Source organism: Anguilla anguilla, chromosome 12 (assembly GCF_013347855.1).
Source record: "Anguilla anguilla isolate fAngAng1 chromosome 12, fAngAng1.pri, whole genome shotgun sequence".
Classification (NCBI taxonomy): Eukaryota; Metazoa; Chordata; class Actinopteri; order Anguilliformes; family Anguillidae; genus Anguilla; species Anguilla anguilla.
This window is the reverse complement of record NC_049212.1, coordinates 17,017,955-17,045,920: the sequence shown is the minus strand read 5'-3', so window position 1 is coordinate 17,045,920 and position 27,966 is coordinate 17,017,955. Positions and strand designations below refer to the sequence as shown.

Genomic DNA, 27,966 nt, shown 5'->3' with positions numbered 1-27,966 from the left:
CACACAGTACATTGCCAACACAATTTGAGAACTGGTACGTGCTTACGTACTTGATCCAACGCTTGAGTTTTGTTTGGTTAAAAGAATCATATGGATTGTGTGTTTACTCCTTACTGCCCTCTACTGGTGCGCTCTAAAAACTGATTGAAGGAGGGGGGTTCATGTTTTCGCAGGCGGAGCTCCGTCCTCGCGCACCATTGGAATTCACTGTCTGTTTTCTTCAAATTGCTCCAGATTGCAGCGAAGAGAAGGCTAGTGTTGTGAGCAAGCAGATGTGAGCTGGACTACACATCAGCGAAGATCCAGCTGTAAAATAGCCAGAAACAAGCGATTGTAGTAATATGTGGCAGCCTGCGACAGAGCGTTTGCAGGTAAGAGTGGCGATGTTCTGTTTCGCGTATGTCTTTTCCGAAATCGAATTATTGTAGAATTCCATGATGGATTTTAACATGGTTTTCTGTGTGGATACGTTTGTGTACTAGTTAAATACATATGTACTGCCGATACATTTTGCAGAGGTTTTGTCTAAACATAGGATAGCAATGCTATTGTCGACACTGGCTATTGTAGCAAAATATTCGGGTTTCTAATGGGGTGCATGCACGCCACGCACATTATGGTCGTGGTGATGGTGATCATTTTCAAAAATCCTATCTGCTAGCGTTGTCCATCATCCCTACCAAGCGCTTCATATGGTACACACATTGCACGTTATGCAAGCATAGATGGTAATGTACTGGTGCACCAACTGAATTTTGTTAATGAAATAGTATTGAGAAGTGCGCCTGATGTGCGGTGAACTTGACATAGGGGCCTGTTTTTTCTTGTGTGTATTTACTATAAATAAATAATAAATAAACAAATAAATAAATAAAACTTACTGCCACATATGTGTACAAGCTGTTTTGTCTTTAAAGTATACTGCATACTTTCGTAGACGCCCGGTCTTATCCCACCATTTTTATTCTCATATTCCATAGCTAAATGTGATTTTATTAATCACTCAAAGATCAGTAATTAATATGAGGTTTGACCTGTTAGTAACAGGGAAAAAAAGTAGTTAATGACACGTATTTTGCTCTCCCGGGGCGCGGGGTTAGCTGGCTGCACGTCTTTTCCCCCGTAATGTTCTCCAGATGGCGCGACACGGCCTGCCAAATGAACTTGCACAATCTCTCTAGCGCCTGGCGAGGCCAAGGGGAGATTGAATCGTGTAGTAAACTTTAGAAGAGTATTTTTATGTGATACTATCTTCGTATTTCCAGTCTTAAACTGTAAAATATGGCAATGTTAATTTTAAATGCCAGCGTCACATACCACATCCACGATACTATGGCAATTAACAACAGTATGAAAGACATTGGAAAAAAGCCGAGTAGGCCTATAAGCACATTGAAATAGTCAACTAAGTCCTTTTTTTTGTGGACACAAATACGACTAAAATCAGTTGATTGAAAAAAGAGACTATACATCCTAAGTAAATATCAATTCAAATAATTATGTGGAACAAATATTTGAAAAAATGTGTGCAACTCTCGTTCTTCTCTCGTTTTTCTCAATCAGAGCTGTGTACTTGCTGGCCTCAGACACAGGCAGACCGCAGACATCTGCTTATACATCAACCCTCAAGTCCTGAGGAACAGCAAACTGTCATTTCTGACCTCCATACGCATACATTTTCAACCTAAAGCAAAGTTTGTAAAAAACAAACAATTATGGGTTCTGCACTGCCCTTAGGAAATGACATCACTGTCACAGCTATTTAAGTATCAGTACTACCACTAATTCAGGTTCTGCCAAATTTGATCATACTCTTTCTTGTAGGTTTATTTACAGGATCCTATTTTTTTTCTTGGATTGAAGAAGAGCTGTTCATTGTGATTTACAAGCCAAAATCAATCACGGACATATCATGTTTGAAATGAACTCTTCGTATAATACTGAAGGCTCGTGTTAATGTATTGACTGGACCTTGTATGTCATTTTACTGACTGAAATGTTGTAGTACAGACCTGATACTGTAGAAGTTATAGTATTGACTGGATGCTATTCTAGTGGAATTCAATGTTCTGGCATGGATCCATGAATAAATGGCTGTCAGATGGGTTCTTTCATGCCTGGTGAGAAAGCTGTTGCCATAGAGTAGGGTTTTAAGGGAATGTCATTAATCACATGATTGTGAGGCTTGTGGCCTTTCCATGCTGTCTCATTGCTCTCAGCCAGGTTACCTGTCTGTCCACTGGGTACTGTATGTTAAGTTAGGGAGGGTGATTAGGACCCTTACTTGCAGCCAGGAAGCTGCTGTTTCGTATTCCAGCTTAGGAAGTAGTGTTGTAACCATGAGGCACTTTGTCATTAACTCAAAATGTCTCAAAATCACTTCTGAGAAGAGCACATCAGTGAGGCCAGCAGCATCATGGTTTCATGCTGGACTTTTAGACCATTTTGAGGGTAATGCACGAGAGAAAATCCACTGATCTGTAAAACCGAGTTGTCAATATGATTAGCTAGTAGGGATGCTTTCAAGGTGTTAGCAGTGTTCCCTCCATAATTGCAATCAGTGTGACAGTTTTTTTCCTTCTATTTCCCGCGTGGTTGTTTTCCCACTAGCAGGCCACAGGAAACAACCTGTTGTTGAATGTTAACCTGAGAGAATACTTTTATGATCCATTGCTTTCACACCTTTGCCCATTTTCTGTCTCACTGTGGACTATTCACTACTCAGTTCCCATGTTTGACAGTGGAAATTTACTTTGGTGCACTTCATTAGGCTTGTTACAATGTCGACTGCAATGCCTTGATCTGTCTATGTTATATGCTGTTAACTAGGGGTTTTAAAATAAGTTTGTGACAAATAAACCTGTGTTGCCTTTTGTGTCTGTCGACTGAATTGTAAATCAGAATGTTTAAATTCTCCATATCGAAGGCCCACCCATTCTCTGACCAGAGTAGTATTCGGTCTATTTACTGTAAAGATTGAAGGTTTGGCCTCTCGCCTGGCTGTTATGCCCAGTAAGGACAGTTAAGATACGGCCCTATGAAGAATTTAGTTTTTTTTTTTTTCTTCCTAGTGCTCCACTTTGACAAACTCACTTTCTTTAGAATGGCTCTGCTTGTTTAACCCCCCGGCTGGGTCACATGACTCTTGGTTTCACCGATCTTGCTCTTTTGTGGCAGTGTTTGTACAGATGTTGCTGGTATTAAATTCTATCAGTTGCGCATACACTGCTGAAAGCCGTTATTTGTTTAATGTTTTACGGTGATGCAGAATTGTGTTGAGCACGAGTAAATCGCACTTGTGGCACGTAGCATTGTCTTCTTCTCTTTACCACAGCAGGAATTTTCTAGTTTCCTTCACTTCAAAAAAGTGCTTTTGGGTTTGTCAGCACTTTTAATGTTGCCACACTCTCAACTGTGATTGCACTTCCTTGTGAATCACTCACTTCACATTCTCATCCCTTGTCTTTCTAATTTTGGCCACACCATGGGCTCTTGTATGTACCATCTACAAGAACATTAAAAGTGCTGACAGACCCAAAAGAAATCTTGAAGGAAGCTAGAAGATGCCTGCTGTGGTAAAGAGAAGTGAAGACAATGCCTCACTATATATACCGTCTTGGCGTTCAGGGGAAAACCTGGCTTTTGCTCACTGGACAATTTCAGTCCAGTTTCCTTTAAAATTTATGCACTGGTGCCACTGGTGGCAGAGGGCCTTTGTTTTTGAAATTGAGGCAAATCTGATCACTCCAACTGGGCCTTGCATCTGCAGATCAAACCTGGTCCTTTAAACATGCATTGAGAGACTGTTAGGATTGTTCTAATTTGCACAACACTTTGGGCTCCTGTCACCAAGCAGAAAGCTGGTTCCAGTTGAAGCCATGAGGAATGGGTGTACTATCAGTGGACAGCTGTACCACTCCAAATGCCCCTATATAGAGACTAGTCTATCATATGCTATCTTTATTTTACTTGTAGGCACCAGTACGCTTTTGTCTCTGTAGCAGAACAGCAACGCATTGATATGTAATAGTGCCATCCATTTTAGCATCCATAAAACGTCAGTGATCTGCCACTAATTTAGTTTTTTTTTTTTCCAGTGTTAGTGAGACTTAAATAACTGAGGCTGAAGTACCACCAGTGCTAAAGGACTGGCTCATCCAGCTATAGATCTAGCTTTTTCATGCATGAAAATTATAAAATCAATTTTGACCAGTAAAATGCCTGAACAGAGGTTCAAGCTGTTGTTCGGTAAATGACCTCAAATATTGATTAAACAAGATGTCTATGTAATAGGGCTGCGTGATAAATTGATTTAAATCGGTTAATTCAAATTTATGTTTTAGCACGGCATAGAAAATGTCTGAATTGTGGAATCAAGGTTTTATGTTCGCCTAATATGTGTGCAAATGTGGCAGCTGATCGCTCTCTGTCAGACAAACATTGCCTATCCACCAATCACGCATCATGTTCTTGGATACCACGCCCATGAAATGTATTGCCAGTCAGTCTGGCATGCTATCAAGATCTGTCCAGCTGCCACTTGGCAACCAGCAACGCTCCTCGGGAGTATGAGATTTCTAAAAAAGAAAAGGCAGTAATGTAATTTCAGTGATATGGACGTGGTTTGGTTTTGCGAGGTCTGACGTGAGAAAACCGGTGTCCTGTGTAAAGTTTGTAGAAAGTCCATTGCAGCTGATAGTGGCAGCTGGACAGATTTATTCCTGCACCTGTGACAGAAACGCGCAGTGGAACGGGAGCAATCTGTGACACTGTGGATGGCTGCCGTCCCACTCCCCAAACGCATAAGACGTTAGCTACGTCATTTTACAGTGTCATCCCATATGACAAGAAGGATCCAAGTTCCTACAGAACACTCACTATTTTATTCTAGTCCTAATAAAGAAAATGTTTATTTGAATTACGTCTTTGTCTTAGTTTGTTTGGAGAAAAACATTAAAAATTGAGATAAAACTGTGAATCGTCCTTAAGTTTGAATTAATCAAAATCTTATTTTAGGCCAAAATAGCCCACCCTTTTATGCAAGTATAGTTACCGGCCCTTAGTCACAGACCTGAACCCTTCCTGCTCAACATTTTTGTTCCCTATTATGACTTGAGCCTTTTCTGCTCAACGTTTGTGGAACAAACCTGCCTTTTCTTGGCTTCACACACTGTAAATTAATTGGACATGTCCAATTCAGGCACATCCAGAGTAATATTCAGTTAATGACTGTTACAACATCAAAATCTAGTGAAGTGGATAGAAGAATGTTGTGTTTGGGTTCTTTGTAAGGGACATGTGTCACTGACCTGTCTGGGCTGACTAGTTAGCTTGTTAGCTGTCCATGCCATCATGGTAGCTTGCTGACTGGACTTTCTAGTTAGGTGATTGGCTGACTGGGCACATGATGATGTCAGGTGACATGACACGGTGTTCTTGTTGATTGCACTGCATTCCAAACCATAAGTACTTTACAGTTACAATATATATATATATAATAGGAATCGTAGTGATATATTGTCTTAAACTAAAATGCAACTAAAATGGGCAGTTAATTTTTATTAATAATCACTGAAAAATGCAACTGTTGCACATTTAGTGTTTTAAAAATCACTTTTTGTGATGTTTTTCATGTTAGCTTCCCCTATTGATCTGTACTGAGAGATTTGCGTTTCCCCTCTATTTTGTGAGCAAATTGTGATTTTTATATTTTAATTTAGAAGATTATAATATCAGGCTAGATATAAGAGAACTTGGCGGGCAGCACACCAAAAACAACGGCCAGCATTTGTCTAAATGCTGGCCTTTCTCACCAACCCTTATCCACACCAGAGTCAAATGCTAAAATGCAGTCATTTTCCTGGAATCCTGGAGTCTGGAATTGATGCTTCGCACTCAGTTGTGTGTTGCGAAATAATTATTAATTTAAGTGGAAATAAGAAGTGGAAATAAACAGAACTGTTTTGATCAAGAGTAATCTGTGGGAGAGGGAAGTAGAAATGCCCCCCCCCCCCCCCCCCGGTTCCCAGATCACAGAACTGGTTTCTGTTCCTGTTTTGTTCTGTATTTACATGGATTGCAGCTGCACTCCCATCCTTCATCTGCATTTCCTTCTGTTTTTCTGTTCTTTATGCTCTTCTCCATTTTCTCTGATGAGCACACTGTGGAGGCAAAGGGGCATGGTTTAGAAGGAGAGAGGACAGCAAATGGAGTCCCAACCTGCTCCCTCCCAACTGAACCTCTGATGGTGCCGTGTCATGGGTCTTTGTCCCCAAGCAGACCGCTTCATATGGCCGGACGTCAGATAGCAGAGAAGGGAGGGCATTTGACCGAGACTCCTCATCCCTTTAGTCTCAGAGAGAACGTGTTGATTGAAGGTTTAATTGTTTATTTTTTTAAAATAATATACTTGGATGTATTTTTTTTCCCTTTAAATGAATACATTAAAGACCCTGTGCAATCAACGTAATCATTTTAATAGTTACACATGAGAAGACACAAAAAAATAAATATTGTAATTAGGGATGTGCAATGTGCAAATAAACTTGTGAAATGAAGCAAATCCCTTGCGCAAGAATAGCCAAATCATAAGTATCGGAACTTCTCGTAGTTATTATTTATTTTTTTTAATTTTTTAATTTATCATTTTTACTAGTTAATCTCAAGTAAAGCTATACAAACTCAGTACAGTAGCTCTCTAGACTCTCAGCATAATGATAAAGTAAACAGATAGTTGAAGGAATGTTGTCATACTAATAAAATTTGTTGTGTATTTCGTTCATATGTTGAAAACTTCATTTAGTTCTTCCATGAAAGTGCAAACTTGGTTGCAGTTTTATGAATTGGTTGTGCTCTGTTGTGTAGCTTAATTGCACAGGGTTTTTAACACTATCAGTCCCGCGGTGTTCGATACAACACCATTTTACTTTCATTGAGTAATTATTCGTCAAAATTCATTCATTCAAATAGTTTTTGAAAGCTCTGGCTGAGCCATTTTGGCTCTGGAATGCAGAACAGAAATACCAATGTGAAAGGCACGTCTATGGTTTAGGCTATAATATGTTGTCATAATGTTAGAACATGTACACATGAGTCTCCTCAAACCAATGTTTATCTACTAGTAAAAATCCACTATTTCATGGAATCAGAGACCTAGTTTTACACGGTGCTGGATGCACTGTAGACTGTAATTATAAATAACAAGCTTATATGGGCTATGCGTATACTAGTAATTAACTTGATGTTTCTTATGACTTTGCTCAAGAGTTTCTCTGACTGGCCTTGACTTGCAGTGTCTCCCACATCTACAAAAATGGTTCTTTTCACAGAGTTGAGCAGTATTAATTATAAAATGGCTCATATTGGGCGGCAAGAGAATGACAAAGCAAATGACAAACTACGAATGTTGGCAAAAGGCTACTCTTCCACATCAACATCCAGTCACACCAGAGGCATACCAAAAGCACTGGTATTTCCTTTTTATTTTGCATAAGGGAAAAGCTGTAAAACGGCTGTAATTTTTATTTGACACTTCACACTTTGTGCCTTGTTATATAATGAGCAACAGGAATGGAATTTAAATTTGAAAAAATAAAATACTGGAAGAAAACAGGAAGCCGCCAGCAAAATTTACACTCGGATTATGATGAAAGCATAACTCCATCATAGTGCATGCCATGGCACATATGTAAGCACAGTAGAAGAGACAATCAATCCTGTCAGACTGTTTGGGGCTGTGTGAAATCCTAATCCCACTGCTGTATGTGGGATTGTACACAAGGTGTGAAACTGAACTCTATTCATAGAGCTCCATTGGAATAATGAATCATGACTGCATTTTCATGTTCCTATCTGACAAATTTTGTGCAAAATACCCGGAAACAAGATGGCGGTATTGGATTGGGCTCCGTTCACATAATCCATTCACATCCAAGCAAACTGAAAAAATGTAAGATTGGTTGGGAGTGCATATTGGCCTTAACGTCACAACTAGTTCACATCAATTGTTGCGTTTGGGTCCGAGCTCTGTGGTGGCATGTTCAAGAAATTGTCAACAAAAGTTGTTGAACCGAAATGAATTTCAGACCACTAGAATCAGCTTGAATTCTTGGCTATATAATAATTTGATACATAATCGCAACACTAATTTCTGATATGCTATTGTAATTTTACATGAAAGTTTCCTTGCTCTGTGTCTGGAATAGAATAGTTTGGGTCCTTTTTGGCATAGACTGAGAGGAAGGGATTGCTTCAGGCCATTAGACTGAGCTTGTTTACTGTTCCGCAGTGTTGAATCACAGAAATGGAATGAGCTGAAGAGAGATGTGGCGATGGGAAGAGTGGAGATCATTGAAAGGTAGTGATGGAGCAAACGGTGCCAGGCAGTGAGAATAACTGACCAATCCAATCCAGTGGCAGAGTAAAGGAGCTGTTCATCTTGCTGTGACAAACCTTAAAGGTACAGTACACAGGACAGCCTGTGTATCAGCTTTAGCGATAAGGTGATTCTACAGTGTAGAACAAAAAGACATTGAAAGTACACACTTTCTTTTTTATTGCATTTGCGTTTTTGTAATGGTAAGTAATATGCACCTCTATTACACGAATGGTGACTATTTCAAACAGGCACCTTTTTTTTTGTTTATCTATAAACACTTGCTGCCTTTGCTGGTAATGAATGTAGATAAGTAGAATGTAGATTTTTTTTTTGTAGAAAAACAAACTGAAATTGTTGTGACTGTTCTCAGGAGAATGAGGAGACGTCTGCGCTGCAGTGAGACCCCTTGTGGTAGAGTGCGGAAGCGGGGAGGGAGGTGTCTAAAAGAACGGGGTCTGGATGAAAGGGGGAGGTTTGTGATGGGGTGATTTAAGAGGGGATGTTTGGTTTGTGTCTGTGTGAACATAAAACAGTGTCTCTTCAGCCTGTTATTTGTTTGACCTCGAGAGCTCTGGAGTTGGTCTAATTTACGCGTTTGTCCGACCAGCTGTGCTTCGTCTTTGACACTCCATCGTTGTCCGCATGGTCCCCTCCCCACCCCCCAGTTCCTCTGCGCTTAGCTCCCCCAGGACCGCCAGCACCAGTCCTTGTCTGCTTGTGTCTCAGATGGTGAACATGCCTGTTTGGTGCGTGACAGGGTGAATGTGAGATGGTTAATGGTGAATCACTTGAGGTGCAACCCTTGCTCTGAGGTTTGGTGGAAGTGCTGCTCTCTTCCTACAGTATCCTCCACCAATCAGAGCCCTCAACCTCCCACGGGTGGTCTTAGCCTTCATTAATGCTTGTGAATAGCCCCATGAACAAGGGATACTCTCAGATAAGCTATTAGATTGAGCATGTTAGGTTCACAGTGCTGGCAGCCCAGTCTGTTGGCCATGGGCACAGCACAATAGGTGTGGGTTTATTACTTTTCAGGCTGTAGGGGTAGTAAAAAATGTTTTTGTCAAAGTGAACTGAAGGCCACTGGTCTTATAGGTTTTCCTTCTGTCTGAGCAATGATTGGCTGATCTGAGAGCAGTTGGTGCCAGTACTGCTTTCCCCGGCCACTCTGAGGACCTCTTGATATTCTTGACATCTGTTAGTCTGCTTTACTCTGCCCTTCATCTCCGCAGCATGTCACGCTGACCTTCTGTGTGAGTGTGTGTGTGTGTGTGTGTGTGAGAGTGAGTGAGCGAGTGAACGAATGTGCGTGTGTGTGCCTGTGTGTTTGTGTGTGTGTCTGTTTGTGTGTGTGTGTGTGTGTGTGTGTGTGTGTGTGTGTGAGTGAGTGAGTGAGCGAGTGAACGAATGTGTGTGTGTGTGCCTGTGTGTTTGTGTGTGTGTCTGTTTGTGCATGTTGTTGTGTGTGTGTGTGTGTGTGTGTGTGTGTGTGTGTGAGTGAGTGAGTGAGCGAGTGAACGAATGTGTGTGTGTGTGCCTGTGTGTTTGTGTGTGTGTCTGTTTGTGCATGTTGTTGTGTGTGTGTGTGTGTGTGTGTGTGTATGAGAGTGCTTGTGTGTGTGTGTGTGTGTGTGTGTGTGTGTGTGTGTGTGTGTGTGTGTGTGTGTGTGTGTGTGTGTGTGTGTGTGTGTGTGTGTGTGTGTGTGTGTGTGTGTGTGTGTGTGTGTGTGTGTGTGTGTGAGCATGTATGCCTGTTTGTGCATGTACATGTGTGTGGGTGCACGATTGCGTGTGTGTGTGTGTTTGCCTGGGACCAGCTTTTGATGAGCTGAAGGGTCGTGTATAAAACAGCGCAGTCCCTACAGGAATGCGCTTACCCCCTGCCCCTCCACTGTTTCTGAGAGCTAACATCTGTGAGCTGTTAGACGCATCACTGCTGGAGCCAGAGACAGCGACACACACACACACACACACACACATGCACACATACCTTCACAAACTTCACACATACACACATGTGCGCACACACATTCACAAACTCCACACATACACGCATACATTCATAAACTACACTCATACATGCATATGAACCATACAGTACATTCACAGTACAACTTAAACATCCACTCACACGCCGACATACACAAAGACACCCCTCTGACAATTTACAGGGGGTGATGATGGTGACACTGAAGGATTTGAGGCTGTGCTGATTCCAGTTTAAACTGGCATGGGGCAGTCTGTCTCTTAATGGTCAGGAGGGGAAGTGGAAGGAGAAGTGAGTGTGCCTTTGTGTGAGTAACCTTCCTCAGCGGGGAATTGTCTCCGCTCAAGATGTGCCTCTACTCCTGTCAGGAGACTAGTCTCTCTCTTGTTTGGGGAATCGTGTGTCCCCCCCCTGAGGGACTGTCCCTGTCTGGGAAGGTGTCTCTCCCTTGTGTGCTCGACTCAGGCCGGGCGGGGAGTGTAGGCTGAGCAGCTCCCGTCTGCAGTTTCGGTGCTGGGGCGTTAGCCATAGCGTCCCCCCCCCCCCCCCCCCCCGCCTCAGGAAAAGCCACTCCTCTCTACAAAGGATAAGGTATAAATAGAATCAATAACATAAGTAACTTGATATAAAAAAAAAAAAGATTTTGTCTGAGGAATAAAAAAAAAAAATATATGACTGAAAAAATATTATGAATAGAATTCCTGCGCCTCCCCTGGCGGGCGCCCTCCTCCTGCCGACCGCAGGAATGTGGACCTCCGTCAGGAAGCCCGGGTCACGGAGCGTTTGCGCACATGTGTCTGGGGTTTTATTACCCAGGCTCCTCCGCTCTGAGGATCCTCGCCTCGCCTCACGCTGAGGACCCGCGGACCGCACTGCGGGGCGGGGAGGTCTCTGAGCGCGGACCGCGCCCCGGGGCGCCCTTCTTAAAGGTGCGCGTCCTGTGCTGGTCCGTCACGCGGAGTCCGTGCGTCCGGGCGTGTCACATCGGCGGCGGCGGCGGCGGCGGTGACGCGGCGCGAGGCGTTCTGCGGGGGAAATGTGCCGCGCAGCTGGACTCGCTCTGCGTGTGAGACTCAGTCAAAACAGGACGCGGGTCTGAGAGCCGCTCCGGCCCGAGCTGGGGGCGCGGGGGGCTGCGTCTGCTCCCCGGATGGGCCGCAGATTCCCCAAAAAGCCTCTCTGTCTCTCACAGAACACGCTGAACGGACGGAGATTTCACCAGAGTGACTACAGCCTGCCACCCTGCGTGTGTACCGTCTGCCTCCAGCTCAATATAAAGACAATCTGTCTGAAAAACTGACAAAACATCAATAAACATAATTACTGTATTCTGCTCTAATATAGGCCTGCATAATAAACCGTGATAATAAACATGCCTCCTATGTAATGTAGAAATCACATTAAAAAGCTTTTTCATTGAGTATACAAGGTAAACAGTACTATATGTGCTGTATTTATACTTTTTGAGCACATGTACTGTATGATCTGCTTCATTAGGGAGTACTAGAACCAGCCCCTGATTTTTCCTTGAAACAGGAGGTTGTTAGCTTCTTTGATTTTGAGGGATGTTATGAAACATTATAATATTATTTATAATGTTTAAAATGTGTAGAAGTAAACTAAACATTGATTTAGTTTTTTGAACATCTAATTCCTTATTTTTAGCTATTAAGTTAAATATAGGCCTGTCTCATTACTCATAAGTGTCCCATAGTCAGTCAGTTTCCGGAGACGAGCACAAGCATTCATGTTCTTCGAAACTGAGACTGCTGACACAGTACACCTCACTCAGCACTTCCTCTGGGTGCATTGTGAGATCCACTTTCTTGGTGTTTGCAAGGCCAACATTGTGGCATGCATTACTAATGTACAATTGTGCATGGAGGTAGCCTTCGGTATAGAAAACCCCTCTGCACTGCCTCATCGTGCCTCAGATGTGAGCAGGTTAGATTTCAGGGCTGGCCAATGACGTGCCTGCCTTAAGGCAGCATGTCCTACTTCAGATGGAGTCCAGCTGCAGCCAGGTAGCGCAGTGAGGTCGCTCGGGGGATGGAACTCCAGCTGGAGGAGCTCGGCGTCTCACACGTCCTTGCTTGGGCATGAATGCGTGTCTGAATCGCTTTTCCCTTTTCTTGAGTTGTGATGTGTTTCTTGGGAAGTGCGCAGCCGTGAGTGCCAATCTTAATGCAGACACGTGTTTAGTGTGAAGGTACTGTCCGTTATATTGTGAACCTTCTAACATGCTCAAGTTGGAATGATTGGTCATACAGTGCACTGCTTGTCTGCCCTGAGGCTTTTTGCTTTGGCTTGAAATATTAATTTGTGTACTTTATAAACGGTGACCGTGAAGTTTAGCACTCGGATATAAGAACCATTTCTCCAAACCACTCTCTTCCTCCCCACCACTCAGCTTCACAGCACTGGAGAGTTCCTTTTTGCTATTTTTATTTCATCCGTTTACTTCACATTGGTTTATAGCGCAGTTAATTTTGTTCACTGCTGACAGATTTCGAATCCCAAGTTTTGGCGTTGTGTTTCCACAGACCACATTCTTCTTTCCCCTATAGACCAGAATCCATTGCTGTTCTGTGAATTTCTGGTAAGCTGCTGACTCATTTATACATGTGTCTTTTTTAGCATGTACTATGCTGAATCTTTCCCCTATAGACCAGAATCCATTGCTGTTGTGTAAATTTCTGGTAAGCTGCTGACTCATTTATACACGTGTCATTTTTAGTATGTAATATGCTAAATCGATTTTCTGTTTTCAAAAAGAACACATTGTATAATATTTGCATACCACTACTGAGTACCGATAGAACTGGTGCCAGAATGTGTGGGAAGCATCTCTGCACACTGTGTGAGTCAGCTAGTTATGGTTCGTTAGCTATTTGGTTGGACGTGGGCAGTTGGATCCGCCCACTTCCTTCTTTATTGGATAAAATCCCTAAGCAGTGGATAGTTGCCACACAAAAAAAAAAGTTTAAAACCCGCAGCCAAGGGTATTGCTTTTGGATCTGTTTTTTTTTTCTGCCTGGGACTCAGTAATATCATTTTCTCAGATTCCCACTTGAGTACAAGGTTGCATCTGTTATTTCTATTGACATTTTTCACTCTGTGTACAAACACCCTCTGTGTGAGGAAGGTAATGGAGCGTTCTGCACTGGGTTAGAGGCTGGGGGAGACCATGCTAGTCACAGTCATCTGTGTGGTTTCTGGGTGTCCTGGCTGGGGGGGCTGTAGTGCAGAGGGGTGTGAGGGGGTGGCATGGGCTCAAGAGTTGTCCCGCCGCCATGTTGCCTTTGGGTCACCCTGGTGCTTTTGCTTCTCTCTGTTCCAGCACTTCCAAACGATGCTGAAGACCAAACTCACCGTTCTGACCTTGAAGAAGGAGCCCCTGCCGACGGTGATATTCCATGAGCCGGAGGCCATCGAGCTCTGCTCCACCACGCCGCTGGTGAAGAACAAGGCCCACACGGGCTACAAGGTACGCTGCTGTACCTCCGGCACCAGGCCTAAGGCCCTCTGCCCTTATGGTGGCCTCCTGATATGAAGTAAAGTATTTGCCACGACCTGCGTGTTGCACAGTTCAAAAGACTGTTTACTGAGAAAACTGTGCCCTGACACGTATTGCTATATGTGTTTACGTAGCGGTATGTATTCCCGTGTGTTTATACGAACTGGCATGTTTTTCCATTCGTGTGCATGCATTTTTATGTGGGTCTCAGCTGATTCAGTTTACTCTGTGGCTCTGTCTCAGTCATAAGAAAAATAAACTCTGTTGTGGAGTTAAAATAGTCAGGTAAATATGCTGTGTTATTGTTGCATAATTTCCGGGAAGCCAGACAGTACCAGTGCGGTAAACACTGTAACACCGGAGAGAATGCATGGTATTGTGGGTGTGCGTGTGGGTTTGTGTGTGGGTGTGTTTGTGGGTATGTGTGTGCATATTGGGGGGGGGGCGGGGGGGGGCGGCACATGTGGGTTTACTTCATGTCACAATAACACAAAGGGGGAGACTCATTTCGACAGGGGCTTCCTGCTAGTCTTCTGCTAATAATCACAAATATCACAGTCATGTACAGTGCCGTGAAAAAGTATGTGCCGCCTTCTTGATTTCCTGTGTTATTGAAAATTTGTCACACTGAATGGTTTCAAATCTTTGTTCGACAGAGGGAACCTGAGTAAACACAAAATATATTTTTTCAATTATTAGTTCATTTATTTAATGAAAAAACTTATCATATGTGAAAATAAGTTATTATATATGCACAGGAAGCGACAATGCCCAGTCAGTTCACTCAGTATTCCAGCTATGATTAACTGGACTGCGGCCTTTCAAGAACCACAGGTTGCTGTGCACTGAACAGGCACATCCCCATTGCATACTCAATGTCCAAGGTTAGATAATGTTAATAATGGTGGCAAATATTTGGGGGGGGCAGGGGGCATAAATCTCATCTGGGTCAGAGGTACTTTAAGATGTACTTCATTTTCAGACTACTAGGAGGTAGGTGCGTGCTTGGGGTGTTAGTTATGTGTGCAAGGAGAAGCCTGAGGTTTTAAAGAGAAATTATTTTTGCATTCGTCATATGCGCAGACAGTAACGTGCATATTTATTGATCAGAAATGTTTGTCCGTCTTGACAATATTAGATGGACAGGCAGACTGCTTGAAGACATGCTGGCAACTACCCTAGATTTATAAACATAAAATAACGTGTGTATTGGGTTTTGCAACTCAGATGGTACGTCAGCAGGTTGGATTCATCTTTGGTGGGCTGGGCTCGGACGTAGTTCTTTAAGCCAGGCTTAGGTTCATATTAGAGGTGGTAAACAGCTGTGAGGATGTGAATTAGGTATTGAAGCATTTCGAGCCAGGGCTGGGCATATTCAGTAAACCTTCAGTCAGACTTTCAGCCAATCCTTGATGTAGGCAGCCCTGATTATAGTGAAGCCTTTCTCAGTTTATTTATTTAGTCATTCCCTGGGGAAGGCTCCCGTACAGGACTTCTCTGGGTGGGTGCGATGGCCTGTATCCACCCTGCTCTCCAGACATACTCCCTCAAAGGGAGCTGGGAGAGAGCCTGCCTGCGTTGTTATGGATACCGCTGCATCCATTTATCCAAGAATACTCACTGGAAAGAAGAGCTGCGATTTGTTTCATTCTCATTTTTTGTGCATCTTCCATGACTCGGATGTTCAGAAGAATAGGATTCGCTGGGTTGCAAATGACTCCGTCAGGAGAAACGGGGACCAGCCAAAGTGTTTCAGGTCTCTGGTGCACGGCTGCCCCTCTGTGTGGGTATCTGTGCCTGTGGCAGAAATAAGAAAAGCTTTGCTGCTTATTTAGGCTGGCAGATGATGGTGTGAAATGGTTAATTGTGTGCCCCATACACCCCCCTCCCCATAGTCACTATGCCAGAGCTAACAGGCGCAGTGAATGGACAGCTGACACTGGACTTTGAGAGCTGAAAAGATGCAGCGCAACTCTTTAGCTCTGGTCTGAACCGCATTCCTAATGTTCCCTCATTAACCAGCTACGAGGATTAGAATTAGCTTGGTCTGGATCAACTAGCACAACATTAGCTCCAGGGCTGGAAAAAAGCAAGTTCAAAGCTTTTGTCTGTAAACTGAAAGTAACATTTTGTTATGTGGCTATAATTAATTGGAGCTTTTCCCCCTAGCCTTTGTTGCACAAATTTCTATTGCATAGAATCTTAATGAATTGTAATGTGGGTGTAAAGGAAACTATGTGAATAACATGGGGAATTATACAGCTGTCTGTTTTTGCTGTAACTGTGACACCCTCTTCTGCATTGGTGGCCATTTCTTAAGACATAATTACTCGTCAGGCATTTCTTAGCATTCGTAGAAATGTGCAGAACATTGCTCTGTTTGATGCAGCCTAAATGACTAGCCTCCGTATCGTTTTGCATGTAATCAACATGGGCCTGGAGGTGGGCGGAGGAGTGTGGGATTGTGCAGGGGAGTGTTTCTGCTGGCCTAGCTACGGTCTGCATCCCTGTGATTACACAACGACCCGACCCAAGCTGAGGTACACGCTGTTGCCATGGTGACACAGCCGCGCGCCGGTGAATGCTGAAGAGAGCTGGGCATCTTGTGGCCAAGGCTGTGTGTCGTTGTAATTTTGTAACGCGTTGAGTCTTTTTGCCCCCAACAACTGATCCAGGATCAGGGTATTACTCACCCTCTACCCACTGGAGTTATCTATTACACTTTCAATATCCACAATGTCAGCAGTTGCTTGTCTCAATGGTTCTGATCTTCCAAGTATTGCATGACATATCTATTAGGCCTAATATTATAGAAATATTTAATTGAATTTGAACTTGTATTGCTTTCTATGGCATCTTCAAATATGCATAGTGTTACAACAAGTCTAACAGTCTTGCGGTTTGGGAGTCTTATTGACTGAATAGCTAATGGGAGAGTAAACAGATGATTGGGCTGCAGGACTGCATTGGTTGTAAGTGGTAATCCACGACCGTGATTCTGACATTTATGACCAGCTTATGTTGGTTCACGTAACTTCTGTACCTCCAGAAATCTTTAAAAGATGTTACACAAACTCTATAATTTGAAGTGCTTTTCCAAACATATAGTACTTCCTCCATCACTTATCCAGTGCATTAATCTGAGTGTAGATTCCCAGTTATGTTAAAAAGTAGAAATGGTGGATGATAGCTGGCTAAATAGTCAATAAGTGCAGTTATGGGGTGCTGTAACATGGTGGATGAATCCTTAGTTCAATGTGTCAGACAGCTGGGATACTGCTTGTGATTTCCTTTTATTTGCTTGGAAGCTAAATAAAGGGAAATCACCAGCAGTATCCCAGCTGTCTGACACATTGAACTAAGGATTCATCCACCATGTTACAGCACCCCATAACTGCACTTATTGTTTGTCAGTTCACTTCGATAGCAGAGTTGACCAAGTTGCATGTTCTGTTGGACAGGTCAAAAAGATTGTTTTTGTTCCTGGTTGGCCCGTGGCAAGGCAGTAATGTTGCTGCCTTGTGGAGCTGGAGCCCAGGGTATGGTTCCCATTTTAGTGAAATAAGCCCTGTGCTTCCTTGATCACCCCCTCATGCACACTCAAATAATTCTGCTTCAAGTTCAACAACAGTTCAAAAGCCGGAGTAAAGCTTGAGGTACTTAAATTTCCCCTTTATTATTGTGGTATTTCAGGCTGCCAAGCACTTCAACAGTTGATATAGCATTCAATATTTCCATATGTATTCATGAGGTCACAATGTTTCATTGTAAATTTGTTCACAGGTTCCAAAAGGCTAGTTTGTTGGAAGTCTGAAATTATGTTAGGTGTCTGTACCAGGTCTGCATAAGCTACATGTGTTTTTAAAGATGTATTTGGAAAAATACTAACACAGTATCTGGATACATTTTTCTGCTCAGCAAGGATTCTGGGTGGCTCAGGATTCTTACTGATCCTTTGTGTGACTGAGGGGGGATCCGTACAGCTGAACTGCGAGAGTGAGAGTCGCTCAAGGATGAATGTGGTCTCCCAGCCGTTTCCAGTTAGCTGCGGGTTCTGCACGTACATATTAATCTCCATAACCGCCTGGGTTTTCCAGAAATTCCTCTCTTTGATATGAAGAACACGTGGGTTCTGGTGTATTAGCCGCAGTTTGAGCTCCGCTCATTGGTCCTGCCTCTCGCGCTGTCCGTGCTGTCATACAGGGCTTTACATGCAGTGAGAGACGTGCGGAACAAAGCACTGTTGTACTGGTACACTGTGGATACCATAAAGCTGTCTGGAGGGAGAGGTGGCGGGGGGAGAGCCAGAGAGCGCAAAAGGGAGAGAGAGAGCGGGAGAAAGGGGGAGGGGAAGAGAGGCAGAGTGAGAGGGAGGGAGAGAGAGAGAAGGAGAGGGAAAGGGAGATGGAAACAGCTACTGGTGTGTGGAAGGGACACAGGAAGAGGGGAGCTAGAAACAGACATGCAAATGCAGTGCCACCGTGGAGTCTGCACAACACTGCGGTTACCTTTGTTCAGTAGCAGGCATGCTGCATAACACTTGTTTGCTCAAATACCTAACGCTGCCACTGCAGGCTTTGAGGTGTTTAGTTTTGTATGAAACAGAGTCATCTCCATGCGTTGGCAGGGAAAGCGTACACCTCTGCTGGCCTCCTGTGAATATTTATTGTATGAAAGTGAGATTATTTTTCATCTGCCCGTGATGTTGACAGCAGGCAGAACACAGACAGGCACAGAGAAGTTCACCCCCTGGTGGCGGGAATCCTGGTATTTCTGAAAGGGTTGAAGGGGGTATGAAAGCCCCCTTTGTGGAGGTGGAGGTGAAGCGAATGGTGTGGGGACCAGTTGGGGTGAACAGGGCCTCTACTGTACACCGTTTCCACAGCCCCAGACGGAACCATGTTCAAGGCCGACAAGAATGCATCGAGTAGGGAAGAATGTTAACTTCCCCAGGAATGCAGAACTGACTTTAAGCTTTTGAAGGGGGGCTTAGTATGAAGGGGAGGGGGTTTCGTGCGAGGAGGAGAAAGTAGGATTTACAGTTTGGATAGGGAGGGGGCAGTAGCAGTTAAGAGCAGTTCTGCTTGGGGACTGAGCTTTGGGGGAGACTATTCTGTAGATTCCCAGTCTGAAATGTCAGTGAAATAGTGAGTGATGTTATAATGCAAAGTCTGCCGGATGGTTGTGAGGTCCGTAGGCTGTGTGTTTGTGAACAGGAGGTAGAAGTGCGCTACAGCAGGGGGAGTGTCGCTTCAGCCAGACAGACAGACGGCTCTCTGTGCACTTCTGTCTCTCTGATTCTGAAAACAGCTGTGCCTGTGTTTAGTAAACAGTCTGGAGCAGTGTGGTCAGGGACAATCTGGGCTTGCAGCTGCAGGACCTGTCCTGCCCTCTCCCAAGCCCCCTCCTGCCCCCCTATCCTGAGCCTCTTCATCTACCGAGAGGTGCTCTGGGTATTCCTCTCAGCAAGGGTCTCCTTTAGGAATTTGGAATTCCTTTTGGGATTCAGGCAGATATAATTACGGATGTGCTCTCTTGCTCTGTCTTTCTCTGGCATGTTAACAGGATGTTGTCTGGGCCATGGAAAATGAAATGGTGCTTTAGTCTTTACATGTTTGGCATCACAGGCACTTCCTTTTTGAAAACTGCAAACCCTGACGAGCTGCCACTGTGCAGCCCAGCACTGCAAGTGTTAGTAGGCTGTCACACTTCAGGGCTGTCAATGTTTCCTAAATTTGAGTTTGAACAAATCCCATAAGTAAGAGAATTTCATTTGAATTTGTTTGAATTTCCCGCCATCAAAGTTTCAATAAAACGTGGCCTAAATGCATAATCATTGTGGCCCAATTTTAATTTCCCATTAAAACTGTAGGCACATAGTTTAAACATGCTATGCTAAGACTCTAAGAACTAAGAAATGAGAACAAAATAAAATCTGGGAGCATCATAACAATGACAGTGATGCCATTCACAAAAATTATGATGCATGTGTCCATAATTAATTCACAACAATGGCATGTCTTACTTAAACTAAACAGGACTGACCCATCAGGAGGGGAAAGGTGTCCGTCTTTGGAGGGTTATAGGGCAGTTGCCACTTGCTTACCTTGCAGGTGACTTCCTCCTTGGTTATTATTTTGCCTCCAATGGCATAGATCCTGTAATATTTCCAAGTGGTGCAGTGTATCTTGGCTCCTCCATTTTAAATGTATAGCCTCTACTGGCCACATTGACAGCAAGACCCACACATGAACTTTATTTTTAGGCTACCTACTGTAATAGTATAGTCTCCAGACAAAACAATAACTTGGCTTGTTGTTTATCAGTCTCTGATATTGAGCACCACCATGAACGCAAGATTTATGAGCACAGAGCACCGGTTGGCTCCTAATTTTGCCCAGGCAATGAGATAACTCAAACCTTTAATTACATATGTTCAATTATCGAATGAAAAAGTGACGGCACTATCACAGTCCACCAATTGTGAATGGAGAAGGACAGTAAGTGTATTTTCCTTGATACTCTGCTGCCTGTGTCATCACACGCAGGCGTTTCCCCAGTGCCAAGCTTGGCTGTGGCACTGTGAACTGTGCAGACTTGGCCGTGGCACTGCCACTGCTTTTTGTGTGCCCCACGGTATTTTGTGTGTGTGTGTGTCTGTGAGTGTGTGTCTGTATGACTGTGCCTGTATGCCCGGCGGCTGCATTTCTCTGCGTCTGTCCACAAACTGTTTTCAAAAACCGAATCCCAGCTGAAATGCAAAAAACTGTGTTGTTTGTATGGTTTCAGACAAGACTGTACCTGGTAATTTAATTTGTCTGTTTCTGTGGGAAGGCTGGCTCCCTCATCTCTTACAGTGTATTGCTCCATGAGCTGCCTGCAGAACAGAGCCACTTTTGGGGATAAAGTCTGGAAGAATGGGAATAAGATCTGCGCCAGAGGCTTGATCTCATTCTTCTGTGCTTCACATCTCACACCCACACCAGCTACTTGATCACATTGTTGGTGAATTATTGGTGTTCTTTCAGGTTCCTCTGTGCTAAAAAATGATGATTCATTGTGTTTTTATTCATTTGTTTACCTGTGCATTCCCTTATGAAAATGGGATCGACTGCAATATATTGCAAATATTTGGACTGTTTTGAAAATATGACAAATATGTTTCACAGTGATATATTAGATATTATAATATGTATATACATGTATACGTGTGTATATACACATACACATACATACTGTTACTGTTAACATCCATAATTGCAATTTAACAATGTATTGGAAATCTGTCCTAATATTTTTCAAAGTCAGTGGTGGAGGAGTGGGAGGGGGACGTGAAGGGGTAATTAAATTGAGTGAAATCTTGTCTACCTTAATTTTTTTAAAACCACAGGTCGCCTAATAACTTTAGTCTGTAGTGAAACTAAAATAGGCACTGAAGTTGCAAGAAATATGGGAAAGAAGATGGAGTTAGGCTTAGATGTGTGGGGCCAAATGAACATAATGTGGCAAGAAGGTTATTCCCAGCGAGAGATTGCAAAGGAGCTTAAGATTTCCAGGTGCAGTGTTCAGTACGCACTCAGAAGGGTCTGGCTGATTTCAGCCGATTTAACTACCTCTTCACCTCCCTACCACCCCTCCACCACCCACACTGCAAAATGATTGGATAGACTTCCAGTAATTTGTTTATTGTAATCAAAGCCAAAGGAATCTATTTATATCATTGTGTAGGTTGAGGTTGTATGTGGTTAGCGCCTATATTCACTGTAGATAAGCCACTGCTTGTTTCAGAGTAGATTAGCTGCAGGTCTTGGCGGTCGGGGATGTGATTTCATCTTTACAAATTAAGTGCTTGCATGCAATGTGTGCATCTGAAAGGACGTATTAATCTTATAAAAATGAATTCAATACTTTGTAGTCTGTTAGTTATTGCATTTACTGTAGATTCTCCTCAGGGCTTTTGCATGTGTGTGTGTGGACATGCGATGCGTGTGTGTGTTTGTTTGTTTGACCAGTAGTTGTTGCAGGGGCTTGATCAGGGACTGTCTGGTCTAAAGGTCTCCAAAAACAGGACTGGAGGGCCTCACAGGGCAGATTGGGGTGACTCTTCTCCCTGAGAGGATATAAATCTCCTCATATAGTTGTTAGAAGAGCTTCACTTCAAAGCGCATGCCTTGACTTGCTCAGTAAATGTCCCCTTCCAAAGTCATGTGTTCCATGCGAAGGAAAGTGTTTATCTGCAATAAATAACCTGTTGAATACACATGCCATTACAGGCATTTCCTCCTCATTATACTAAAACATAGTCCTGCTGCTCAACATGGAAGACTGTGGCCTCTTCTTTGAAGTGAAGAGTGAATAATCTCGGATATATCCAGGAAGCAGTGGATACTCAGTAATCTCTTCAATAAATTGGAGTCATTTCAGATATCACCAGTATCTTTGATATCGCTCCAGTAACAGTAGCATAATCTCAGACATACCCACTCAACTGTCTTAAGTATTTCTAATGTAATTTAAGATCCCTCCATGGACAGTTAAGTAGTATCAGATATGTTCAGTAAACAGTGAGTAATCTCATATAGTCTACAAAACTGAGTTGACACTGGTTTAGTGAACCAATTGTGTCATGGTGGGTGTTAATGTTCGCTTAAGTATTTAAGCATTTGTGTCCACTGACAGTGAGATTGCTGAAGTCAAAAACAGACTTTCACTGTCTCCTTTGCATAATGTGAACACAGATTGTAAAACTGCATAATAAACACCATTTGCTAATCTGAGTCTCCCACATGTATACAGAGAGAGATGGAGTCAATTTTCTGAAAATGGTCACGTCTTTGTCTGTTGCCACAGCAACCTCCGTGCATAACCCCGCCCCCCCCTTCCAGGTGGATGAATGAGCTGGGTGACCAGAACAAATACATTTACAGGGCAGCCGTCTGATATTCCATTCTACAGAAAGACAGTGAGAGCCATAGAGGGTAGCTGTAACGTTTGAGAGGGAGTCTGTAGCTCTTGTTCCGCCCATGGCTGGCTCACTTCAGGTTCAGCCCTGCTCAGCTAAAGTGTGATTGGTCAGTGTGTCCTTGTCACATGGGCGGTAGCCTGACCTATCAGGCTCTGTCAATTGTGCTGTATCACAGTCTGATATGCTGCAGTCTTATGTAGGCAGGATTCCAGTTGCAGATGGCGACTGAAAGCCAGAATATTCTCAGAATATACTCTGATAAAAGATGATCACACTAGCCACCCTATCCAGCTACCATAGCAAAAGGCCCATATGGTTACTAAGGCTGGCTACAGCTCAGTGGTTTCTTAACCATTTATTCAAATGAGACTTACAGTACCACTGAATCTCTTTGTGAACTTGGTTCATGGCCACCGTGTCAACCGAAGGCTGGCAAAACCATCAGACTTTTCTCCTTTTTTTTCATGAGACAAATGTGTCTGGCCATCCAAAAACAATGTTCTGTGGTTTGGTAGCACAAGGGGCATTGTATGGCCTCATTGTCTTACTTCCTGTCAGAGGTCGCTATAAATATTCATCAGTGTCATTTGTACTCAAACTGTCTGTGTAACATGGTTAGATCTTCAAATGTGACTTTCAAGCGAAAGTTCTGACTGCACAGTACAGTGCTTGCATTAATGAGTCATTATTCACATTACTACAGGGTCATGCTTCAGTTTACTGTTGTCATGGTGGTTAGCAGTGTTTCCTGAGGAAAATCCAGTCACAGCTTGGTAACCGCTGGCCAGTGAAGTCTCTGGCCATCATTCTGCGGGCAGAAACTTTGTGGTAGACACGCCTCCATCTGCAGGGACCCAGTAGAAGCCTGTTGCCCCTGGTAATTTGCACTGAGCAGTTTTAAATGTGCTCCGAGAGTTTACATTTTAGGAGAAAAATAGGAAGAAAAGTGGAAAGGGATAAAAGTAGCCAAATTTGGACTTTTGTGGCCACTGGCAGGACTGGAACTCCAGAAGCAAAACAAATGAGGAACAGTGTGAGGTTTTGGTCTCTCTCCCATCTGTCTGGACTGGGACCAGGTCTCATCGTTTGTGCCACACAGTGTCTCAGGCACAGTGCGTCTTAGTCTGTGTCTGTTTGCGCCACATTGTGACACTTGTGTCAGAAAAGTCAGTGTCTGACTGTGACTCAGTTTGCCTACATTAGAGTTCCTCGTCACAGGAGCAGGACCAAGTCAGAGTGTCGCTGTGGGAGCCTGAATGCATTTTGTGAATGCATCTCTCTCTAGACTGCCTCTTTCTAGCATGTACATGCTACACTTGTATCTAAACATGCTGTTTACATTCATGAATCGTTGTGCATGTGCTGTACGTGTGTGTCCTGTGTCTGAAGGTGGGGGGTCCCAGAGGGGCTCTCTGGCCCCCTGGGTTATGTCGTGCTTTGAGAGGGGCTCCGTTTCTATGGAAATGACAAACTCACTCCGCTCGAAGTAATGAACTCTGACCCAGAAAGTTAAACTGCCGCCCCCCGTAAACACAGGCCACGGTCAGGAACAGCCAGCTTTCCCCGTGTGCCATTATGTTATTACACTGTTTATGTCACGCTGGGCAGAAGACGCTAACGGGACTGCAGCTAGCCCAGAGATGAAAACCTCTCTGTCCATGGCTGATGGTAGCAGTTGCTAATGGCTAATAAATATGTAAAAATGAAATATGATACAAGGAAAGTATACTTTACAGGGCAGGCCAAGACTGCTGTGCTATTTCCATTATGACAGTATGACATTTCCATCTGCTTATCCCAAATGGTTATCCAGCCTAACTAAATTGATTTGAATCTATTCATATTAAATATTTGTAGATTTATGCTAGAGCAAAAATGAGTTAAACCTCATAAAAACGGTCAGCTAGGAAACTAAAGGTTCAAAGACAAATGTCTGTTTGATATCCCGAATAATTCCCATATATGAGCCTGAAATAAAAATTGTATTGAAATGGAGAAATCTGCTAAGTCACCAACACTCCAAACCTGGATGCAGTGCTCTCAGACGGCAAGGAATTTAAATAATCCTTCCATAAAAGTTAGGATCCCTGCGGATACAGGAAACGCAGCCCACCCCATCTCAGTTCTCTCCCCATCACTCTCACTCTGTTTTTAGTACTCTCAAACATCCTCTCTTGCTCTCATTCATCCAGTGCTTCTCTCTCTCTCTCTCCCTCCCTCCCTCTCTCCCTCCCTCTCTACATGATCTCTCCCGCTCTCTTTACGTCTGTCACGGATTGAGGATTAATATTAATCTGCCGTGCGGCGTGAGTGCCATTACGCTGTCAGGAGCGAGAGGAGGAGAGAGGCACCCGCTTCATCCAACGTCAGATTTCTTCTCATGTCTTCTCTTCTATGCATGAGAACGCATAGAGAGTCGACACATTCAGATTCGTTCAGCTAATAGCGAATCTGGAGCACTGGATCTCTGCCTCTCATTGGTTTACTGAGTCATGTCATCTGTCCGTCACTCTGTGTAGTCATACAGCAATGTGCTTAACATGTCCTTACGGTGGCTCTTGTTGATACTAGAGGGATTTTTTTTTGAGTGCAAAAATGGTGATTCTCAATCTATTTCAACAGGCAATTTAAAAAATAATTGCTTGTCTATTAGGAAGTGCCAGAAGTAATGTAGGACTGAAATGTTGACTGTCTCATTGCAGTGAAGGTGTTATTTTTTAAAAATAGCATGAACAATCTCTGTGGTCCCTGCAGGTGACGTACCTGGGCAAGGTGACGATCTCGGGGTCGCAGTTCCTGTCGGGGTGCACCGAATCGGCAGTGACTGGGCTGTGCCAGCGCCAGCCGCCCAGCCAGGAGGACGGCGTCTCCTCCAACGCCATCCTGGAGATCCGCCCCTTTCAGGTGAGGCTGCACCACCTGGACGGGCGCGGGGAGGCCACCGTCGCCATGGACACCTACCAGGTGGCGCGCATCGCCTACTGCACGGCCGACCACCACGTCAGCCCCAACGTCTTCGCCTGGATCTACCGCGAGATCAACGACGACCTGACGTTCCAGATGGACTGCCACGCGGTGCAGTGCGAGAGCAAGCTGGAGGCCAAGAGGCTGGCCCACTCCATGATGGAGGCCTTCCGCAAGACCTTCCACAGCATGCGCAGCGACGGCCGCATCCACAAGAGCTGCTCCTCCGACGAGTTCCCCGAAGACTCCACCCCCGACGACGGCTGAGCGCCGGCCCCGCCCAAGTCCTCATGGGGACCCCCGGAAACAAATCTCTGGACCGACCCGGAAAAATAATCCCGACTGAACAACACAGGAAAAAACAATGACTGACCAACACAGAAGTGATAACAGGTGATGGAAGGATATGGGGGGTGGTTGTGGGGAAAAGTAGAAATCGTCTAAAAAAACAACAAAAAAAAACACCTTGTATAAACAGAACAGACGGAAGGAAATCATTCTCTCGGCCTCTATGGTAACTAGCCGCCCCACATCCTCATGGCCAGTCGAGTGCTTGTAGATACGTCTCATTAAGACATCTGTTTAAGACAATTTACGTTCCTGCTCAATTCTGCCAGCCCCCTGGCACTATGGGAAAAGGCTTTTTTAAATAACAACCCTCCTCTGAGCCCCCTCTCGCTCCTCTTAGCCCAGTCAACCATGGACCCTGTCCTCCTCCCCTTACTGGTAATTGAAGACATTTGGCTGACAGGAAGCTCTGGAGACACTGCTGTACGTGTGGGTCACACAGTTCTCTCCTCCCTTGCATCACTTCCTGGTTTCTTCTCTCAAAACATGTGACTCACTGCCTGCTGTCAGTGTGGTATAAGGTTTTACAGACTGTTGGGTGTTCCAAGTATCAGTCTGGATGGATTTTATCACTTTAGTCTCATATTGTTCCCAGCCAGGCTGATATATCGTGCCATATCTGACCCTGTATTTCATGATGTTTTTGATTGACCAAATGTAAACGAGACCTTGGCTGGACTCCTCCCACACATCTGGCCCCTCCCTCCTCTCTGAGCTGGTCTCCTCATTCCGGACTGAAGTCCTCAATATCACGCCTCCTCCCTGCACTTGGCTGACACGTAACAGTCTTACAGCGTTGCAGGAATGTTGTGAGAATGTTACACTTATCTTCACAGGGACTGGGCCCAAAGGGAAAGTTTAGATGTTAGGGGAGAGCGCAGACACACGGGGGGGCACTGTTACTGGAGTCTGACGGTGAGGGGGACCAACATTCCTCTTATGCTGCTTTCTTTTTTAAATCAAGCTGTGGCAATCGGGGTGGGGAGGGGGGCATTAAGAGCTCGTTTCTGTGGCCAATAGCTGAAGGATTAAAGGGGTGAGAGTGGGGGAGTCGGAAGAGACGGAAGCCCCATGGCTGCCTTGTCCTCTGTATGCTGTATGATTGTGTCTTGTGCTCTCTTCAATTTTTTGGTACCTGTCTCTTCTGTTGATTTATGTTTTTGTACATTTCAGCAGCAGGAATCTTATGGAATCTGTCAAAGAAGGGTGACTGGGCAGAGATATAAAAGGGACCGTTTGTCTTGTTAATTTGCTATCAAGTTTACGAGTTGTGTCTTTGATACTCAGTTTGTCTGGGCTGCCTCTGAACAGAAAGGCTGACAGGAATGAGTCGGTTTGTCCAAGAGCAAGAATTTATCACCATTTCCGGTGACCGTCACGAATAGGCGATAGGTCAACGGAACAATCTGATACGTTTCCTGTGATCAAAGCTGAATATAGAGGGCACAGGTCAGTATATATTTCTAAGTCATTCGATAAGCTTGTGTAAATACAAATGTATCTGTTTCCAAATATTACAATATAAATGTTTATAGCTATTTTGAATAAACAACAAGCAACCAACCAGTGTTTAAGCGCCAGCTGTGAATATGTAGAAAGATCCTGTAGTGCTGGAAATTCAAATTGAAGCCTTAGCTGTATGTGGGAGTAAAAGCTTAAAGAAGGAATGTTTATGAAATGGTAGATTACTGTGTTACGTCTGTATCCAAAAGTCTGGGATTTGCTTTAAGTGTTTCATAATGTTACGGTATGTGTTTTCTATACAGTATTTGCAAAGATTAAAAAAACATATAAACTATTTACCATGA

At 43.9% G+C, this 27,966-nt stretch overlaps 1 protein-coding gene across 2 annotated transcripts; it reads left to right on the top strand.

The window, feature by feature from the left end:
* The first annotated feature begins 135 nt into the window (after positions 1-135).
* pid1 (phosphotyrosine interaction domain containing 1) lies at positions 136-27,966 on the top strand. 2 transcript variants are annotated; one of them, XM_035385705.1, is made up of 4 exons: positions 136-371; positions 12,908-12,963; positions 13,705-13,851; positions 25,601-27,966. In XM_035385705.1, exons 3-4 carry the CDS (start codon positions 13,717-13,719, stop codon positions 26,075-26,077), a joined length of 612 nt encoding a protein of 203 aa, XP_035241596.1. In that variant the 5' UTR covers positions 136-371; positions 12,908-12,963; positions 13,705-13,716; the 3' UTR covers positions 26,078-27,966. The 2 variants fall into 2 exon arrangements, with proteins under 2 accessions (XP_035241596.1, XP_035241595.1); XM_035385704.1 differs by lacking the exon at positions 12,908-12,963 and having other exon boundaries at positions 138-371.